This window comes from Anomalospiza imberbis, chromosome 6 (genome assembly GCF_031753505.1).
Source record: "Anomalospiza imberbis isolate Cuckoo-Finch-1a 21T00152 chromosome 6, ASM3175350v1, whole genome shotgun sequence".
Lineage (NCBI taxonomy): Eukaryota > Metazoa > Chordata > Aves > Passeriformes > Viduidae > Anomalospiza > Anomalospiza imberbis.
Window position 1 is genome coordinate 43,324,163 of NC_089686.1, and position 16,576 is coordinate 43,340,738.

Consider the following 16,576-nt stretch of genomic DNA (forward strand, 5'->3'; position numbering starts at 1 on the left):
TTAGCCTGACTCAACCACTGTCTTCAAAGACCCAGGCTGTGGGTTTCCCAGGTAAAAATTTGGATGCTGTTTACTTTCGTGGCAGCATTTAGAAGGAAAAATTAACTTCTGGCTAGGCAGTGTTTCAATGTTAGAAAATACAATCTAAAAGTCTAATGTTGTTAGTGAGCATTGTTGATATAGTCTCATTCTTCACTGAGGCAGTCTGCCTCAAATGAAGTGTGTTTTACCAGGGTTTTCCATATGTATGTGATTAACATTTACTCTTGGACACAAATATACAGAAATGACCCAAATGCTGGAGAGAGGCAAGGTCTGTCACAGTACTGAATGCACTAAATTATCCCCAAGCTTAAGCAGAGCTCTTTTTCCTCACTGTTCTCCTTGGTATTTTAGCATTGGGCTTTATTCTCATCAACCAATGTGTGGTCTGTTTGGAACTAGAGCTATCTAACAGTACGTTAATGAACTGGATATAGGCATTTCTCCTTTCATTATGACAGAAGTGAAATCTGGGTTTGTGCTTCCACCAGTAAACTCCAGGGGCTTTTTAATAGGTAATGCCAGAATTTAAGACATAAACACAGAACAATGCCCTCCAAAGGGAAAAATAGGCACATTTGAACATTACACTCAAAAAAAAAATCTTTGACATCTGTACCTGCTCTGGGACTGCTGTTTTACTCCCTCTTTTCTGAAAGGCTGGAGAAAGAATATTTGCCATAAACCTGACTTGCGTTGGTTTACTATCTTCTTGTGAGATACAGGAAGTCTCTAAGCCCTCAGACCTCACAGGAATTCAGGACACTCAGAAAGGAAAGACTAATCAAAACTTTACTGTTAAAGTGGGGAGATCAATCAAGTGGCAATAACTAACGAAACCAAGCATCAAAGCCCTGCAACTTCTGTCTGTGACCTCAGGTAAATCCCTTAATCTGTGTGGCCTGGTTTCCTTGTGCAGTCACAGGTACAGATGAGGAAAATGAATTTAAACACTAAAAGGTTGTCACTTCTGGTTGCAATAAAGACCATACAAGGATGGACCTATGACAGACAAATAACTATAAGCATTAGTATTCCATTTACTTTTTGGAGGTAAAAGAGTTAAAATTATTATAGGTGTACAGAACAGTTCAACACTACTCAAAATGCTCCTAATTGGAATTTTTAAAGAAGTTCACTGTGAATTCAGAATTAGTCTGATTTATTTTAAGCCCAGGATGACATTGTTTTAATAGGTAGGGACAGCATTTTCATTAAATATTTCCACTTTACAGCACTGTCTCTTAGCACCCACATTAGTTTAAAAAAAAGTCTTTTGTAATGACAGTAATTTCAATACAAAATAGAAATGCATTAATACAGAGAGATGTTGCTAACAATAAGCTCTCTGCACTTCTAGAAAAGCTTGAAAAAAAAACTTCACCAGGACGAAGTACAATAAATATTCCCCTTAATTTATTGTTTCATTACCTCTTAGAGGGGAGAAATTAGTACTTCAGTTTGGGGAACTGGGGCAATGTGGGGAATTTTCTAGCAATAGAATAACTGAGCAAGATCATCTCTTTTAGGAGAGAAGCAGTTCTTTAATCAATGTTCACACACTTGCATTCAAAGACAGAAAACGATGGTGAATACGAAGGGAGAAAACCTACCATTGCATGTCTCCTCATCTGTGTCTACATCTTCCAAGTTTAAGTACTTGTCCACCTGCCATGAAAACCCAAATCAGAAAATAGATAAAAATATATCAATTCCATTCCTTATAGTACAATCTAGAGCAGAGCAAAAATGCATTAAATTGTCTACTTCATCTTCCCCATTTTCCCCTGCATTTTTCCAAGAAAGCATATGAGTTTTCTTTGAAATGTGTAACCCAAAGGAAATACTTTTAGGTATAGTCAAAGATTTACTGCCAAAATTGCCATGTATCAACTTAAGTGATGGAAAGGAAGCTCAAGCTGTACAGTAACTTTCTCAGGAAGTTAGTGGAAAGATGGAGAAGTAAAATATTTTCATAGGAAAATGATGCATAAGTTACTATGCAATTTTGCAAGCTCATTTCATATGGCACAAAGAGAATACATGCTGGAGGCAAACTAGAGCTTGATCCTTCTGTTTTGACACTAATGGTGAATTGATTAGGGAAAAAAAAACCCTAAGAATTATTACATTTCTAGTACTTCACTTGGGGCTTTACTCAACTGTTTTCTCAGGCTAATGTCCCTTGAACAATCTAAACTATTTAAAACATACCCAAAGACAAGACATTTCTCATTTCAGGTATCACTCTGAATGGATGCACAGGGTGAAAATAAAGTTTTTCCCAGCCTATCTGCAAATAGTGCTACCATGGAGGATTGACTACATGCCGTGGATTTTCTTCTGTGTTTTCATCAAGTAATTAAAGATGCTCTCAGATAATTTCTTCCAACCTGGTTTGAAAACAGTCTCAAGACTTACATAACCTTTACACTTTAAAAGTACATACATTAGAAAAAAATTTGGACTGCTCTCATTCCTCTTTCCCACAGATGGGAAATACATCAACAAATTGCAAGTAATTTGTAAATTAATACAGGAAAAATCAGTCATGTTCTGCTAATAATCCCCACTTTGAAGAAAATCAAAGAAAACCTCACCTTCGCTCTTTCAGACAAACTGAGATTATTTGCATCAGTGACACCAGCTGCTGAGCTCTCACTCATCATTGTCTGTAGATAGATGGACAGAAATACTTACATGCATGAAACAGAATCAAAATCACAACAAAAGCTCCTACTGATTTATACATAGTTCACAGAATCACAGAATGGGTATGGTTGGAAGGCTCCACTGCAGGTCACCTTGTCCCTGCTCAAGAAGGGTCGCCTAGAACACATTCCTCAGCTCTATAGATGTATATAAACATTTTTAAGAAGTTAATGGAATGCTCCTGAAAACAGAACAGGTACAGGTAATTCTCTGAAAACCTACATGGGACCAGACTGAATCAATTGGAACAACAGTGCAAATAATCATAGCATGCCTAAAAAGCAACATTTAGAATGGTAGCGTTGTTTTCAATAGCAGTGTTTTCCCCCTTTTCCTTTCTCAGGACAGGCTTAAAGGTTACAGTGGTCAACTTAATGCATCACAGCCTCTTCCTGCTACTACACTGCAATTTTTCTGCTGCATTCCACTATTATTGTATTTGTTTCTTAAACTGCTAATGTGACAAAAATGTGCAGGCATGTCTGAAGCTTTTTCTTCTTTAGAAACAAAAACATACGTAAAGGTTTATGGAAGTTCCATCACATAAAGGATAATGGAAGTTGTATGTTGCTTTATGTGGCAGAAAGACAATTAAGCGTGGCTAAAGTAAGAGACACAAAGACAAATTAATACCAAAGAAGAAACAATACTTCTTATGAAAAAATGGCAAAAAAAATTGTCATTATTATTACACAATCAACTGACAGAACATAATTGTTTTAAAAGCCTTGCTTGATTCTACCTCAAAGACATGTCCTAGCAAGGAGGAAAGTGGCAGCTTGTGCTCTGAGGCCTGGCAGGCCCATCATTTGAAAGCACTTCAGTGTGTTGCTCTGTGTATTTCATAAAAGGACCTGCTACTCCTTTTTTAATAAAAGTTTAATGAAGGGCAATTTTGAGTACAGACTAGATCACAGCCTAATTATTTGTTATTCAAGCAGAAGAACAAAAGTTCTTAACAAGTTGACTCAGATTTCCATCTCCCTCCCTTCCAGATGATGTCTGTTTTTTTCTTGTCCCTACACATTAAATCCCTAATCCCTTATGTTTCAGAAGATCAAAAATGCCTCTGGCCTGACTACTGTTTACTTCAGGCAGTAGCATAGCTTCAGGAACACAGAACTCTGTACTTCCTAAAATCTACAAGAAACAAATAAATCTGTCCATGCTGGTGGCATCCATACTCTCAGGATGTTTTTTCCTTTTTGCCAACCTCTACCCCAAACTGCAGTCTCCAGTGAAAGCATTACTTAGCTCATTGCAGGGTGCCTTATTTGTTAGTCAGATTATGGCAGCTCTTCAGCAGGGCAAATGCCAGTGCCAAACACAATCTCTGCAGGTGCCTCTCTAAGCATTTAACACTTAGGTAGTATTTTAAATATTTGCCTCACATAGGATAAATACCACTAGCCTCTAACATTTGGACAGTGTATCTCTCCATATTTTCATCTGTTTAAATGTGGTGCTCGTCCACATGGACAAATGTTAACTCATTACCTCCTTCTCATTTGGCATCTGTGGTGGAAATGACACCCACATTTCTTTGCTTCTTTCAGGCAAGCCATCCTGTTTATTTCTGTCTGGTATTTCAGAAGTAAAACTTTTTTTTCTTAAGGAGTCCACTTTACTTCCCTGAATTGTCTTTCCTTCTTTCTCTGCAAGCAGAATCACACCAGATCAGATAGCATAATGCACAATTCAAGAAAAAGAAAAGCACGTATTTAATTACATTTAATATTGACTTTTTTACACATTCACTTTTCATCTCATGAAAGCTTCTGTGTACAACATATAACATGTATTTTAAGTATAAAATAAAACTTTAGCATAAAACCTTACCAGACTTTACCACAAAACTGAATATGCAGTTTGAACTTCAATTGCACAGTCTCACCTATTCCTCAATACTGAAGAATTCATCATCACAAAAGCTTTTGCAAGATACAGAAAACTTCATAAAATCAACCAAGTATATAAATACCCCAAAAAGCAAGACAGTAAGGTTACACCTTACTGCATCTAGAAACTGACTGCTATGTACATGGAAGTATGGATTTCCAAACCCACACTGAATAGTTGGGTTTTTTTCCTTCAACCTGGCAAAAAATAAAGTAATCACAGCCAAAATAAAAATGCAGTACTTTTTGTTTTAAAAGTCCCATTATCAAATAAGGAGCAGTTATAGGTCAATCAATTAAAATGAACTTCACACCACATGTTCTTAATGAAAAATAAATGCTCATTTAATTAAGCTTTTTGGGTTTAGTTTGAAAAAATTACTTTGCAACAGTAAGAAACACTGTGCTGCATTTCTAAAGCATAATTATGTATTGTAAGCATTGAAGTAACTCTTGTGGAGTTTTAATGATGCCTTTGGGGTTGCTATGTTGACCCATACAGCAAAGAATTATTAATCCCCTGGGACAGCTCTGTGCTGCAGTTACTGTGACACGCAGAAAGGGCTGGCAGGCTGGGCATAACCTGAAGTCCACACTTACAAGAGTCAGGGTTCATAGAAAGCAAACTGCACCACACCAGAGCAATCCAGCAAACAGGTTTCAATGCTCACATAACAGATGGATGCTCTGCGTAATTCCTAAGTCCCAGGTCTCTGTAACATCTTGCTTCTCCCTGCTTCTTTTGCAAGTACTTTCCTAAAACAGTATTTGGATACAGCAGTATATATGAGCCATCACTTTTTTTCCACCATACTCTCTTTTTAAGCCATGGAAATGAAGCAGTATTAGACATGAAACTCTCTTTTAAATTCTTGACTGGTAAAACAGTCACCTACTATTTGAAGATAATTTTATTGTCACCCTACTTTACAGAAAGAACTAGATGGCTAGCTCAAAAAACTTCCATCTTCTTTTACTTTAGCATTAAAACACGGTGGGCTTCCTGTTTTACCCTAAGAACTTTCAAGCTTTATCATAAAGACTGATAAGCCACAAAAAAATATTAATGTATTTTGGGGCAAATGTGTATTGGCAAATAATGCAGCCAAACATCTGCAGAGCAGCAGAGTACCAGCAGGGTCTGAGGACCAACCCAGGGTCCTCCTTGTGCACATCAGGAGCATTTCTGTATGAGAAGTGATAAAAAAATTCTGGAAGCCATACACTTTTCTCACCAGACCAACAGAGAGACAAAAGAAATCATAATTTGAATGATCAGAAGCATAATTCATAGAGCCAACATGATATTCCTGCGCTAGCCCATACTTTTCTTGTATACTGCTGTGGTCAATTATTCTGGGCTATAAATTGGATCATCCTTCTCAAAAATATAGTTTCTGAATTCTCCAGAGAAAATAATACCACTTTTAGCATCAAAAGACCTATGACATATAGTTGGGCAGTTAAAATTAGGCACACATATAAGCTGACAAACTTGCTTTATTAGGTTATATATTTTCTGGACACCTGAGCTATTGTCACAGCTAAAAAGCCAGATAGGTTAAATGAGCTAGTAAGAAATCAACTGCATTCAGAGTATTTATGTGCCATTTACCAATCCCAGACTACAGCTTAGAAGCACTGTCCCTTTTCCTAAGAGATCAGTCATAAACTTTTGACAGAAACCTCTTTCTAGTTAAGACCATTGCAAAGTTATTGGGTTAGAGAATATTAAACAATACATTCAATGAAACATTCAGCACTGCAATGTGATACTAGATTCATGACTGCTTGTGAAGAAAAAATCAGAAGAAAAATGTCTAAGCAACCCAAAGCAGCTGTTATTCTGTGGACAGAATATCAGCTATGCAACCATGTGCATAATGAGGCCATGCCATATGAATTAAAGGGGGGCAGGTGATTTAAACATTTTGCTGCCAGCCTTGAGCACAGCCCCTCAGGACCAGCAAGAGCCAACTTCAGCTGCCCAAAGCAACTCCTGACACCTACAGTCTCCCAGAGCATGCACCACATAACTGGCCCCTTTGAAGCAGTAACAGTAATGAACTTTAAAAATATTATTAAAAAAAAAAACCACATAAAAGTTGTTTTGAAGTTAAAGAAACTACAGTCTGAAGACAAGCATCACAGGTGTATTTCTTTGATAGTGTTCTGAATTCCAACCACTTCTGTCCTTACTTTTTGAAGAGAAGGGGAAGGAAGGATCACATTCAAGCCAGCAAGAGGATCACTCTGCCTTTCCCCTGACTAAGTGATAATGGACTCATTATTCAGTCACAGCTCTGAACCTGCCAAGATCCTGTTGTAGAACACTGGCCTTCACAATATGTGACAAAAATCAAAAATAAGGGATACAAACACAACAAAATGTAGCAGAGGAAGAAAGCTGAAATGATATAAAGATTCACATATTTATTCTGCAGACAGATTCTCTCTCACTTTTTAGTCATTTCACTGTCAGTATCTTAAAAATGAAATAACAAGCCAACTTAGATCTCTACAAAAGTACATCTGAGTCTCTCAAGAGCAATATCCATCATAATTGAGTGTCACTACAAGTATGGTGCAGATTTCAGAAACATGTTTCAATCAAAAAGGATATCCAACTTGATAAATTTTTTTCTCTCCTGCTATCTATCCTCTATATTGCCTAAAATTCTCTTTGTCTTCCAATTTGGATGGGAATGTTTTGAGAATGTCTAGTGATTACCACATATTTCAAAGAGTAATGGAGTCACTTATCACAAAACCAGAGAAGAGAGCTACCTGTATTATCAGGAAAAACTTACTGTCAGTGAAATCTCTCAGATGACATAGTAGCCCCAGAAGAATGATAAAATTCTCATGGTCTGAAGCATTTCAAAGCCAGACCAGACACAGCAATCAATAACATACCATAGTATATATGGCTTTGGATAATACACTGGACAAAACAATTCAAACTAACAAGTACTTCCCACTTTTTCCGATTGGATTAATTTATTTCAAATATAAAAACTTGTTGAGATTTAGAAACAGGCCCCTTTAGCTATAAAACAACAACAGAAAAAAAAAAGCAACAGAGCAAAGCTACTATTTTAAGTTCCAGTTTACTTTTTTGTCCACAAATCCTGGACTAAGGGCCAGCAGAAGGCCTATGAATCCCTTAAATCTCTTCCAAGTTATTCTTTGATTGAGAACCTGGAATTCAAATATTACAGTGACTTTCTGCAGGACTCCTGAACAACAACAAAAAAAAAATTACTCACAGTACTATGATAAGTGTCTTGAGCAGAGATAACAAATACAAATGTCATGTTCATTCACTTTCTCCATTCTTCAAACACACCACCAGCAAACATTTTAAAACAAGAATAAAGGCTGTCACTGAAATGTTTTCATAAAATACCACTTTGACATGTTCGCAAGGTGGTAACACACTCTAGAACTATCTGTATTTAACTATTTGCAACTATGCAAGCATTGTACAGCACTGCATTAATCTACCCTAAATTACAAGCTGTAAGAGGAAAACAAGGAATTTCAAGGCTAAAAATCCAGTTTGCTGAGAAGATAATTTTAAGAACCTTTTCTTGATTTTTGTTAACTCAATCAAAGTAGCTCCCACATTTCCTGCAGTAACCCTATGACACAGTAACCCTAACAAAATTTGCAGCCTCCCTATGCTTGTATATTGTCCTGCTGGGAATACAACATACAATACATAGTGTTTTAAAGTTACTTAGCCTAAAAAAGCCATTCTGATTTATGTCAACCAGATACCTTTCTGTTTCCATGTATTTCTATGTATAAATTGCTATATATCAATGCAGTTTGACTTTTCAAAACAAGAATTATACCATATAGTATGCACCTGGAGGATTTCAGTATTAGAGTCCCACATGCCTGTCCAAAATTAGGAGCAATTCAGATGTAATTCAGGCACCTAAACTTCATCATGTAATCCTGTTTTAAGAGTCTAAGGGCTTAGCCTCCTGAAGCCACCCAAAAAGGCAGCGGATATTTTACAGATATTGTACCATACCTGCCCACAATCAGCATCTGCATTGTCTATCTCATTACTATGTGAACTCCTGTAAGGTCCATTCCAATCTTACTCCATCAAAATCCACACTGATTTCAATGGCAGTGATCTCACAGTAGTACTGAGCAAGAAGAACTCCTTTACAGCAAATAACTTGCCTAAAACATTTACCTCAGTGTGCAAATTAATATTTGTAACACAAAATTCAGCTGGTGCAGCCTTTTCCCCTAATGTCTTTGATCTTAACCTGATTAAATGTCAAACAATCAGCACAAAGTACTGTTTAGCTTTTTTTTTTCCCTTCAGAAGAGGTCAAGTTTTACTATAATCAGTAATATGGGCTTGATTTTTTAATTTAAATGTACCCATTTCTTAAGGAAATTCCACTGTATTATCTCGTCAGACAGGATAAATACCTATTCCATGGACTGGGACAAGTAATTTCAGTGGGACTAACTCTAACCTAAAACTGTAAACACTTAAGTCCTAATAGTTAATTTTGACTGCCATTTTTAGACACTTATTGTAGTATGTTTAAAAATAAGTCAGGAAAGGACATTTTTATGTGTTCCTTCAGGGGAATGACGAATGATTGCTACTTCAAGTATATTTCAGCCATTCTCACAGATCTGCTCTAGCTTAATGTACAGCAATACTTCTCTAAAATTAACTGAGCTGCTAATTTTCAAAAATTTAGCTGGTTTTTTATTGTACCAGTATCTCTCCTTTTGTACTTAATGGAACATATGTGTTCTGGTTTTATGTAGTGTTTATCTGTATCCATATCTATCTCTGTTGTGCTTTTGATAGTCTCAGTGCTAGAAAAGGGATGGCATTTCCTGTTTATTCCTCATTCATCCCATCTGATCATTTAAAAATTCATATGATTCTTTCACAGCTCAGCAGTGTTGTTGCTGGATACCTTCTCCATTTGAATACTAATGTTGTGAGTTAAACAGCAAGGCAAACGTGCACTTCATCATTTCAGTAGCTTGTACAAGCAAAATCCTCTTTCTTTCAACAGATGTACAAGAACTCCAGACTTCTTCCTGAGTTTGGGTTACACTAAGCCATACTTTGAACCTTTTATTTCTTAAATGCTTGGCTTTATGATTTTTTTTTTTACCGTCAAAGAAACCGCAAATTTGCTTAAAGATCTCCTCAGCACAAGGAAACTACATTAAATACATATGTTGGGAGCACTTTAAAAGAGCATGTGATGTACTAATAAATCAGGGCAGAATCAATCTTGAAGACTTTCTGTGTGCTTGCATCCTAGAAGAATTCAGCACAAAGAGGCAAGTAAGTGCTGTAAGAAACAAGCAAATTGTATATAATGAAAAGTATCTGACATTCTCATACAAAGTATTCCTTTCTTAACAAGTAATATAAAAAAGATGACAGCAGGTGGGAACAAAATAAAATGTCAGAAGGCCGAAGAGTTTTGAAAATGCTGGAATTTGGACATTATAATCACAACATTAAGGCATCCCTAAAAGGCCTGACTTAATTTTTAAAGGCAAGTGCCTACTTTCTTGAAATTAGGCATTTCTATTTAATTTTATACTGAACACTGAAAAGTACCCAATTCTACAAAGAGTTCAGCACTAAATTGGAACTTCTGTTCCTGATTGTCCTGTTGAGTCACTATACATAGCTCTGATCTCTGATATTATTTGCTTTGTGCCCTTCCCACATGTGGGAAGAAGGCATCCTCAGCTCACTGCAATACATGAAACTAAGCCAAGAGCTGCACTTAGTGCACTTTGATGCCTTTCTAGACAAGGTGATGAGGTACAGCAGAATTCACTCGGTGTTACTACTTTTTATATTAGCAGAATTCAATCACTGCCAATGTGCCACTATAGGATAGAACCTCTACCAAAGTATCAACAGCACAATTACTAAATATTTCCCTTTTGATGTTGTAAAGAATCTCAGTTATGCAAGAGAATGAAAATACATGTTTGTTTTTTTTAAATCTGAAATACTCTTCAGAAATTGTTTAGTAATAAAGGCATCACAGAAAACAAAGAATTGCTATTAGGGAAGGACTACTGTTCAAAGGGTGTTCCAGTTTCCAGGAGTCTGAGTGCCTCTATACTTATCTGGTGCTGCCACTGAGCTACTCTGCAAATGCACTAGTCATTTCCCTTCTTTCAGCCTAATTTTTTCTCTCTATACAATTGAGATGAAGTATCTTGCAGAGCAAATACCGGGACAACAAATATCCATAAAATAGATCAGTTACTATTATTTCAAAAATAATCTATTAAGTTTGCATTTCTATGTCTGGGATTTTTTCTACATTTAGGGGCTCTGTATGGTATTTGATTTTATACTATATTGAATGAAGGCTACACAGAGATAACTACTGAATTTATGATCAATTGAAAATTGCAAATTTTGTCTCCCAACCAATTCTATCAGTTGATCAAGCGCAACACATCAATAAAAAGCTCTGAATTGATGCTGTTTCCCTATTTCATGCCCTGTTTAAGTTCCCTGGGGATGACAGATTAATTTAATTCGTTTTACTTAACTGTCTGGTTGCTTTTATTGGCAAATCTGCTCATAGGTTGAAATTTCTCTTGGGGTTACCATTGTCCTACTGGTCCATTTTTAAAATAAAAGTCCATTCACTGTCACTTCTCATATAGTTCTGTGCTATGCTTTCGGCTGTGAAGACTGATGTGTGTAAAGTGCCCCTACTGACACTTATATAGGAAATTTAAAGTTGTTGTTTTTTCCTAAATGTGGTTAATGTAAAAAGGAAGCAGACAGCTACAGTCAAATGGACTGTGAACTGAATACCTTGCCCAGCTTTCACTGGGGAATTAAGTTAAATTGAGCACAACACAGAATATGGCCCTGCCATGCCACCTGTAAGCACAGAAGTGATCAGTCACTTCCAAACTTCCTCCACTTGACAGTTTGTTCAGCACAGAAGCATCAAAACAACAGCACCAAGGCTAAGAAGTTTCATTCCACGATGTGGCTTGCTTAGATGGGTCTAAACAAGGTCCCTGGAATTCATCACACTGTGAGGCAGTGGGAGGTATATGAAATACAGCAAAAATGGAATTCATTTAATCCTAGTGGTCAAATGCCCAGAATCATGAAAAAAATGCAAATCTTAACTTGGATTTCAGTAAAAATTTTGTCCATGGTAGCATTTTCCTATCCAGCTGAATGATCCCTAATCCCATATTTTTATAAGTGAGAGAGGAGTAATTTAAAATCTAGATGAAAATGTTGAAGCTTGGAACACTTAAGTTTGGGGGTTTTTTTCTGTATTTTTTGTACAAGGTCAAATGAGATATTTTATGCTCCAGTGAATTTCCCATTTTCCCTCTGAGTTTTAAAAAATAAGCAGATGCTGCCTTCTGATTTTGAGCATCATAGCTCTGCACCAGATTTCAAACACTCTCCCTAAGATTTGAAAGAGGCTTTTGTCCTCTGTGGCAATTTTTTCAAAAGCAGGGCTGGATAGATTTCCATGAGATTTTGTCCAAAGTTTTTCTAGAAAGTGTGTAGCTCTGAACATACCACTCATTGACCATACCTGCAGAAATCTGTATCACCCACTCCTCTGCAAATTCAGCTCTTTTGAGGCTCCTTCAACTGCAAAGCTTTACAGCGAGTATGAAAGATTTCATCTTCCTGGACTCATGCTCTAATTTACTAAATTACTTTCCCATGGGTTCACCAGTCCTTTTGCCCATATATTCATCTAGTTACTATTATCCCTATGACAAAAAACAGACTTTGGATACTCTAAAAAGGAAAAATAAAGAGACTTAACTAGAATCTGAACCTAGCCATCAAATGCCCATCCATTACAGAATCAATTAAAAAGGTTTTAAAAAAATTCCACTTATGGAGGAAGTACTCCTATAATTTAAAAATATTATTTATTTAAGCTATATAGGTCATGTTCTGTTGGAGCAGTATGTTTTAAATGCTGAGGGCAGAGTTTTAAAAATAAATTTACGTATGTTCATGCATTCTCCATCAGATTTGTTAACATGAAGTAATAGTCTTGCTATAGGGGTTACTTGTAAATTTGTCTATGAACTCTCATTTTCTCACTGCACCAAGCACATTTTAAAAAACAGAACCACTGAGATTTTTAGGAATACTAAAATCTGGAAGATTAAAAAAAAAAACCCATATCAACGATGTCACTTTATGGTCCAGCTAAGTTACAACATATCTCTGTGCTAGTTAAACCAAACACACATCATGAAACCAATTACATAGAATTTAGAAGGACTTATTTTCACTCCAGATCTTATTCTATGTGAATTAAGAGAGTATCTTTCCAAATAGCACAAGGAAGAATAGAAGTAGTCAAAGGTAATATCACACATTCAGACACAATAAAAAGACAACATCCTAAAAATGTGATTTTCTTGATTGGGATATTGGCAATTCTTAAAAAGACAAATTGAAGTTGGGAATTTAAAAATTCGTTAATCCCGTTTCCCACATTTTTAAGAATGAAACTATACTCTCAGCAGAAGGTCCTAATGTGTTCACAGGGGGTCACTCCAGGCTATTTATAGCCTCAAAAGTTCTTTTTAGCTAGGCCAGAACAGCCAAGGATGCTTGGATCTTTCTACTCCAGGTATATTCTTTACAGCTTCACTTTGTGTAAATTTAACATATGAATAAAAATTTAAAAATCTCTAGGGTATCAGATTCTTACGAGATGCTTTCAAGAATAACACAGAAACATCAGCTGAAAATATCCTTGCAATGCCACACCTAGTATAAATTCATGCACAAGTGAAAATCGCCTTCTGTAAATATGTTATTCTGTGAAATCAATGGGATCCAATTAGTTTTGTGTGTTTTCTGTTTCCAATGTTATGACAGACAAAAATCTATCAGATGACAATGTATGGTTTATGCTTTAAGTAGAATTTTTGCAGGTCACTAGTTTACAATGCAAACCGGCGTGTTGGGTACTTTTAAAGGAAAATGAAAGTGGGAGGAAAAAAGTTGAGCTGTTCAGTTCACACCATCATAAGAACCTGCATTTCTAAGCATTTGATTCAGGTAAAACTCTACCTTTGACATGATTTTAGTGGAAAATGCCTACAGTGACAGTGAAAGTGACTGAAATACACGCTGAGGCTTTTTGCAAGTAGCATCATGATATGGAGCATGCCTCTATGATAGGAGCTATCCCCAGTGTATCAATCATACATAAGACCAGAACCAGATTTTCAATCCTCTTATCTCATCCCTCAGTGTCTCCTTTCTCTTCTATATTTTATAGCCAGGAGACACAGAAAGTTGCCACAAGATTATTTCTGTGGCAGCTTCAGCTTCCCCATTGGTTTTCTGCTTAATGCTTGTGACTGACACTTAGTTCTGCCTGAAGGATAAGGACAGGACAGACTTCTGAGTACCAATCAATGGGGCATGTCACATGCTGTAATTGAAAAAAACAGTGCTTTTGCAATAGTATGAGGACATCACTTCTAGTGCAAAGCAGTGGCAAAGAGAATTGTGAGTAATATGTAGCTTGCACTTATTTTTATGGCACCTGTCAGAACATGGTTAAAAAATGTGTACCTGAGCTACAGAATTTGAATTCTGTAATTCAGCAACACTCAGATCAAGGTTAATCTCCCTTTTTATTTCATCTGCAGAGCATGAGATGTTTTCAGCCTAATCATCTATCTGATGTTCTGCTGTACCTTCATCTAAGTTACCTGTTAGCTTGGCACAGGATGGCTCAGGTTGGAAGTGACCACAGTGAGTCACGTGGTCCAATCTCCCTGCTCAAGCAGGGTCATCCTAAAGCACCTTGTACCGGATTGTATCCAGAGAGTACTTGAGTATCTCCACTGAAGGAGACTCCACACCTTCTCTGGGCAGCCTGTTCCAGTGCCCATTTACCGTCCCAGTAAAGAAGTTCTTCCTCATGTTCAGGTGGAACTTCTGTGCATCAGTTTCTGCCCACTGCCTCTTGTCCTATTGCTTGGCACGACTGAGAAAGGCCTGGCTCCATCCTCTGACACCCTCCTGTCACATACCTATAGACATTGATAAGGTCCCCTCTCATTCATCTCTTCTGGAGGCTGAACAGCCCAGGCTGCCTCAGCCTTTCCTCCTAAATGAGGTGCTCCAGTTCCTTAATAATCTCTGTAGCCCTCTGCTGGACCTTCTTCAGGAGCTCCATGTCTCTCTAGTCCTGAGGAACCCAGAACTGGACACAGAACTCCAGATGTGCCTCACCAGGGCTGAGGAGAGGGGCAGGATCATTTCCCTCAACCTGTTGGCAATGCTGTTCCAAATGCACCCCAGGATCCCATTGGCCTTCTTGGCCACTGCTGGCCACGGACAGCTTGTTTTCCACCAGGACCCCCAGGTCCTTCTCCACAGAGCTGCTTTCCAAGAGCTCAGCCCCCAGCCTGTGCTGGTGCAGGGGGTTATTCCTCCCCAGGAGCAGGACCTGCACCTGCCTTGGCTAAATTTCAGAAGGTCTCTGCCCATCTCTCCAGCCTGTCGAGGCCCTTCTGAAGGGTGGCACAGCACTCTGGGGTATGGGCCACTCCTCCTGGCTTTGAGTCAGCAGGGAACTTGCTGAGGAGGCCTCAGCCCCTTCCTCCAAGTCATTGATGAATTAGGTAAAGCAGCCTGGGCCCAGTATTGAACCCTGGGGGACACCACCAGTGACAGGGCTCCATCCAGACCCTGTGCTGCTGATCATGACCCTCAGGGATCTGCCACTCAGCCAGTTCTCAATGCACCTCACTGCCCATTAATCCAGCTCTCATTTCCTGAGTTTGCCTACAAGGATTTTGTGAAGGACAGTGTTGAAAACCTTGCTGAAATCAATTTAGACAACATCCACATCCCTGCAGGTAGATCTTTCATCACAGAAGACAATCACTTTGTAGAAGGCACACACACAGGCACAGCAAAGTGGGCTACTGTTAGTTAAGCTGTAAAAGTACCCAAATTGCACACTCCTAATCTCAGGCCATCTCACACTATTAAGTACTTTCCTTAGGCTCTTCTTTTATGGAGACTTCTCAAGCAAAACAATGCAAGATGTACTTAGAAAACATATATCCTTCCAGAGAGTGAATGTTCCCCCTGCCTCCCTAAAGCAAGCATAAATGGCTAACCACCTGTAGAGACACAGCAGCCTGGGAAACAATCTGTAGAAAGTTGTCTTTAGGGTCCCCACTACTGAGTGGAAAAACAAAAGCATCACAAAGATTTGCCTAAAGTCACAAAGCAGGTGAGTAGCACAATGACACTAAATACCACTGCTTTTTATCTTTCCTTCTGTCTGTGGTATCTAACAGGAGATTTGGGAAATTACATACCTTTCAAAAGATATGTGAATGTATTTAGAAACTCCTCATATGACTGCTCATGACTATTAATAAATTGATCAAGGATGCTGTTCTTTATCAGTTGTTCTCCCATGATCATCATCCACACCTTGAGAGTCAAATAGGTATATCTGTTTTTGTAGGCTGATTCTGAAATAGAAAGAAAAGAGCTATATATACCTGCAGGCAGAAAACAAATCAACAGAAAAGTCCCTAGTTCACATAGATAGGCACTAGAAAGTATAATTTTTCTTCTCTCCTTCTGAAGTTCTGATTTCATCAGTGGAACTTTACTCAAGTAAACATTTCCCCTAAAATTCACATGGACATAGAAATTTTAAGTACAAAGGGAGAAATTGTGATCATTTATGCTTGAAAAGTATGACATTGGGTAATATGGGCCACAGAAGTGCCAGCTTCTCTTGGTGTTGTTCATTCCCTTAAGTTGTTCAGAAACAGCAACACCCCTCATCAGCATGTTGTATTTAACAACCAGGACACAGATGTACATTCAAATT

General features: G+C 37.7%; 1 protein-coding gene across 2 annotated transcripts in view; it reads right to left on the reverse strand.

The window, feature by feature from the left end:
- The window catches only part of IFTAP (intraflagellar transport associated protein), a 28,086-nt gene extending 11,900 nt beyond the window's left edge, over window positions 1-16,186 (reverse strand). For both annotated transcript variants that reach the window (XM_068193744.1, XM_068193743.1), the window contains exons 1-4: window positions 16,050-16,186; window positions 4,252-4,409; window positions 2,643-2,714; window positions 1,656-1,710 (exon numbers count right to left, since the gene is read on the reverse strand). In XM_068193744.1, the coding sequence (XP_068049845.1) occupies window positions 1,656-1,710; window positions 2,643-2,714; window positions 4,252-4,409; window positions 16,050-16,161 (397 nt within the window). In that variant the 5' untranslated portion in view covers window positions 16,162-16,186. The remainder of the gene's footprint in view (window positions 1-1,655; window positions 1,711-2,642; window positions 2,715-4,251; window positions 4,410-16,049) is intronic.
- Window positions 16,187-16,576: the final 390 nt, after the last annotated feature.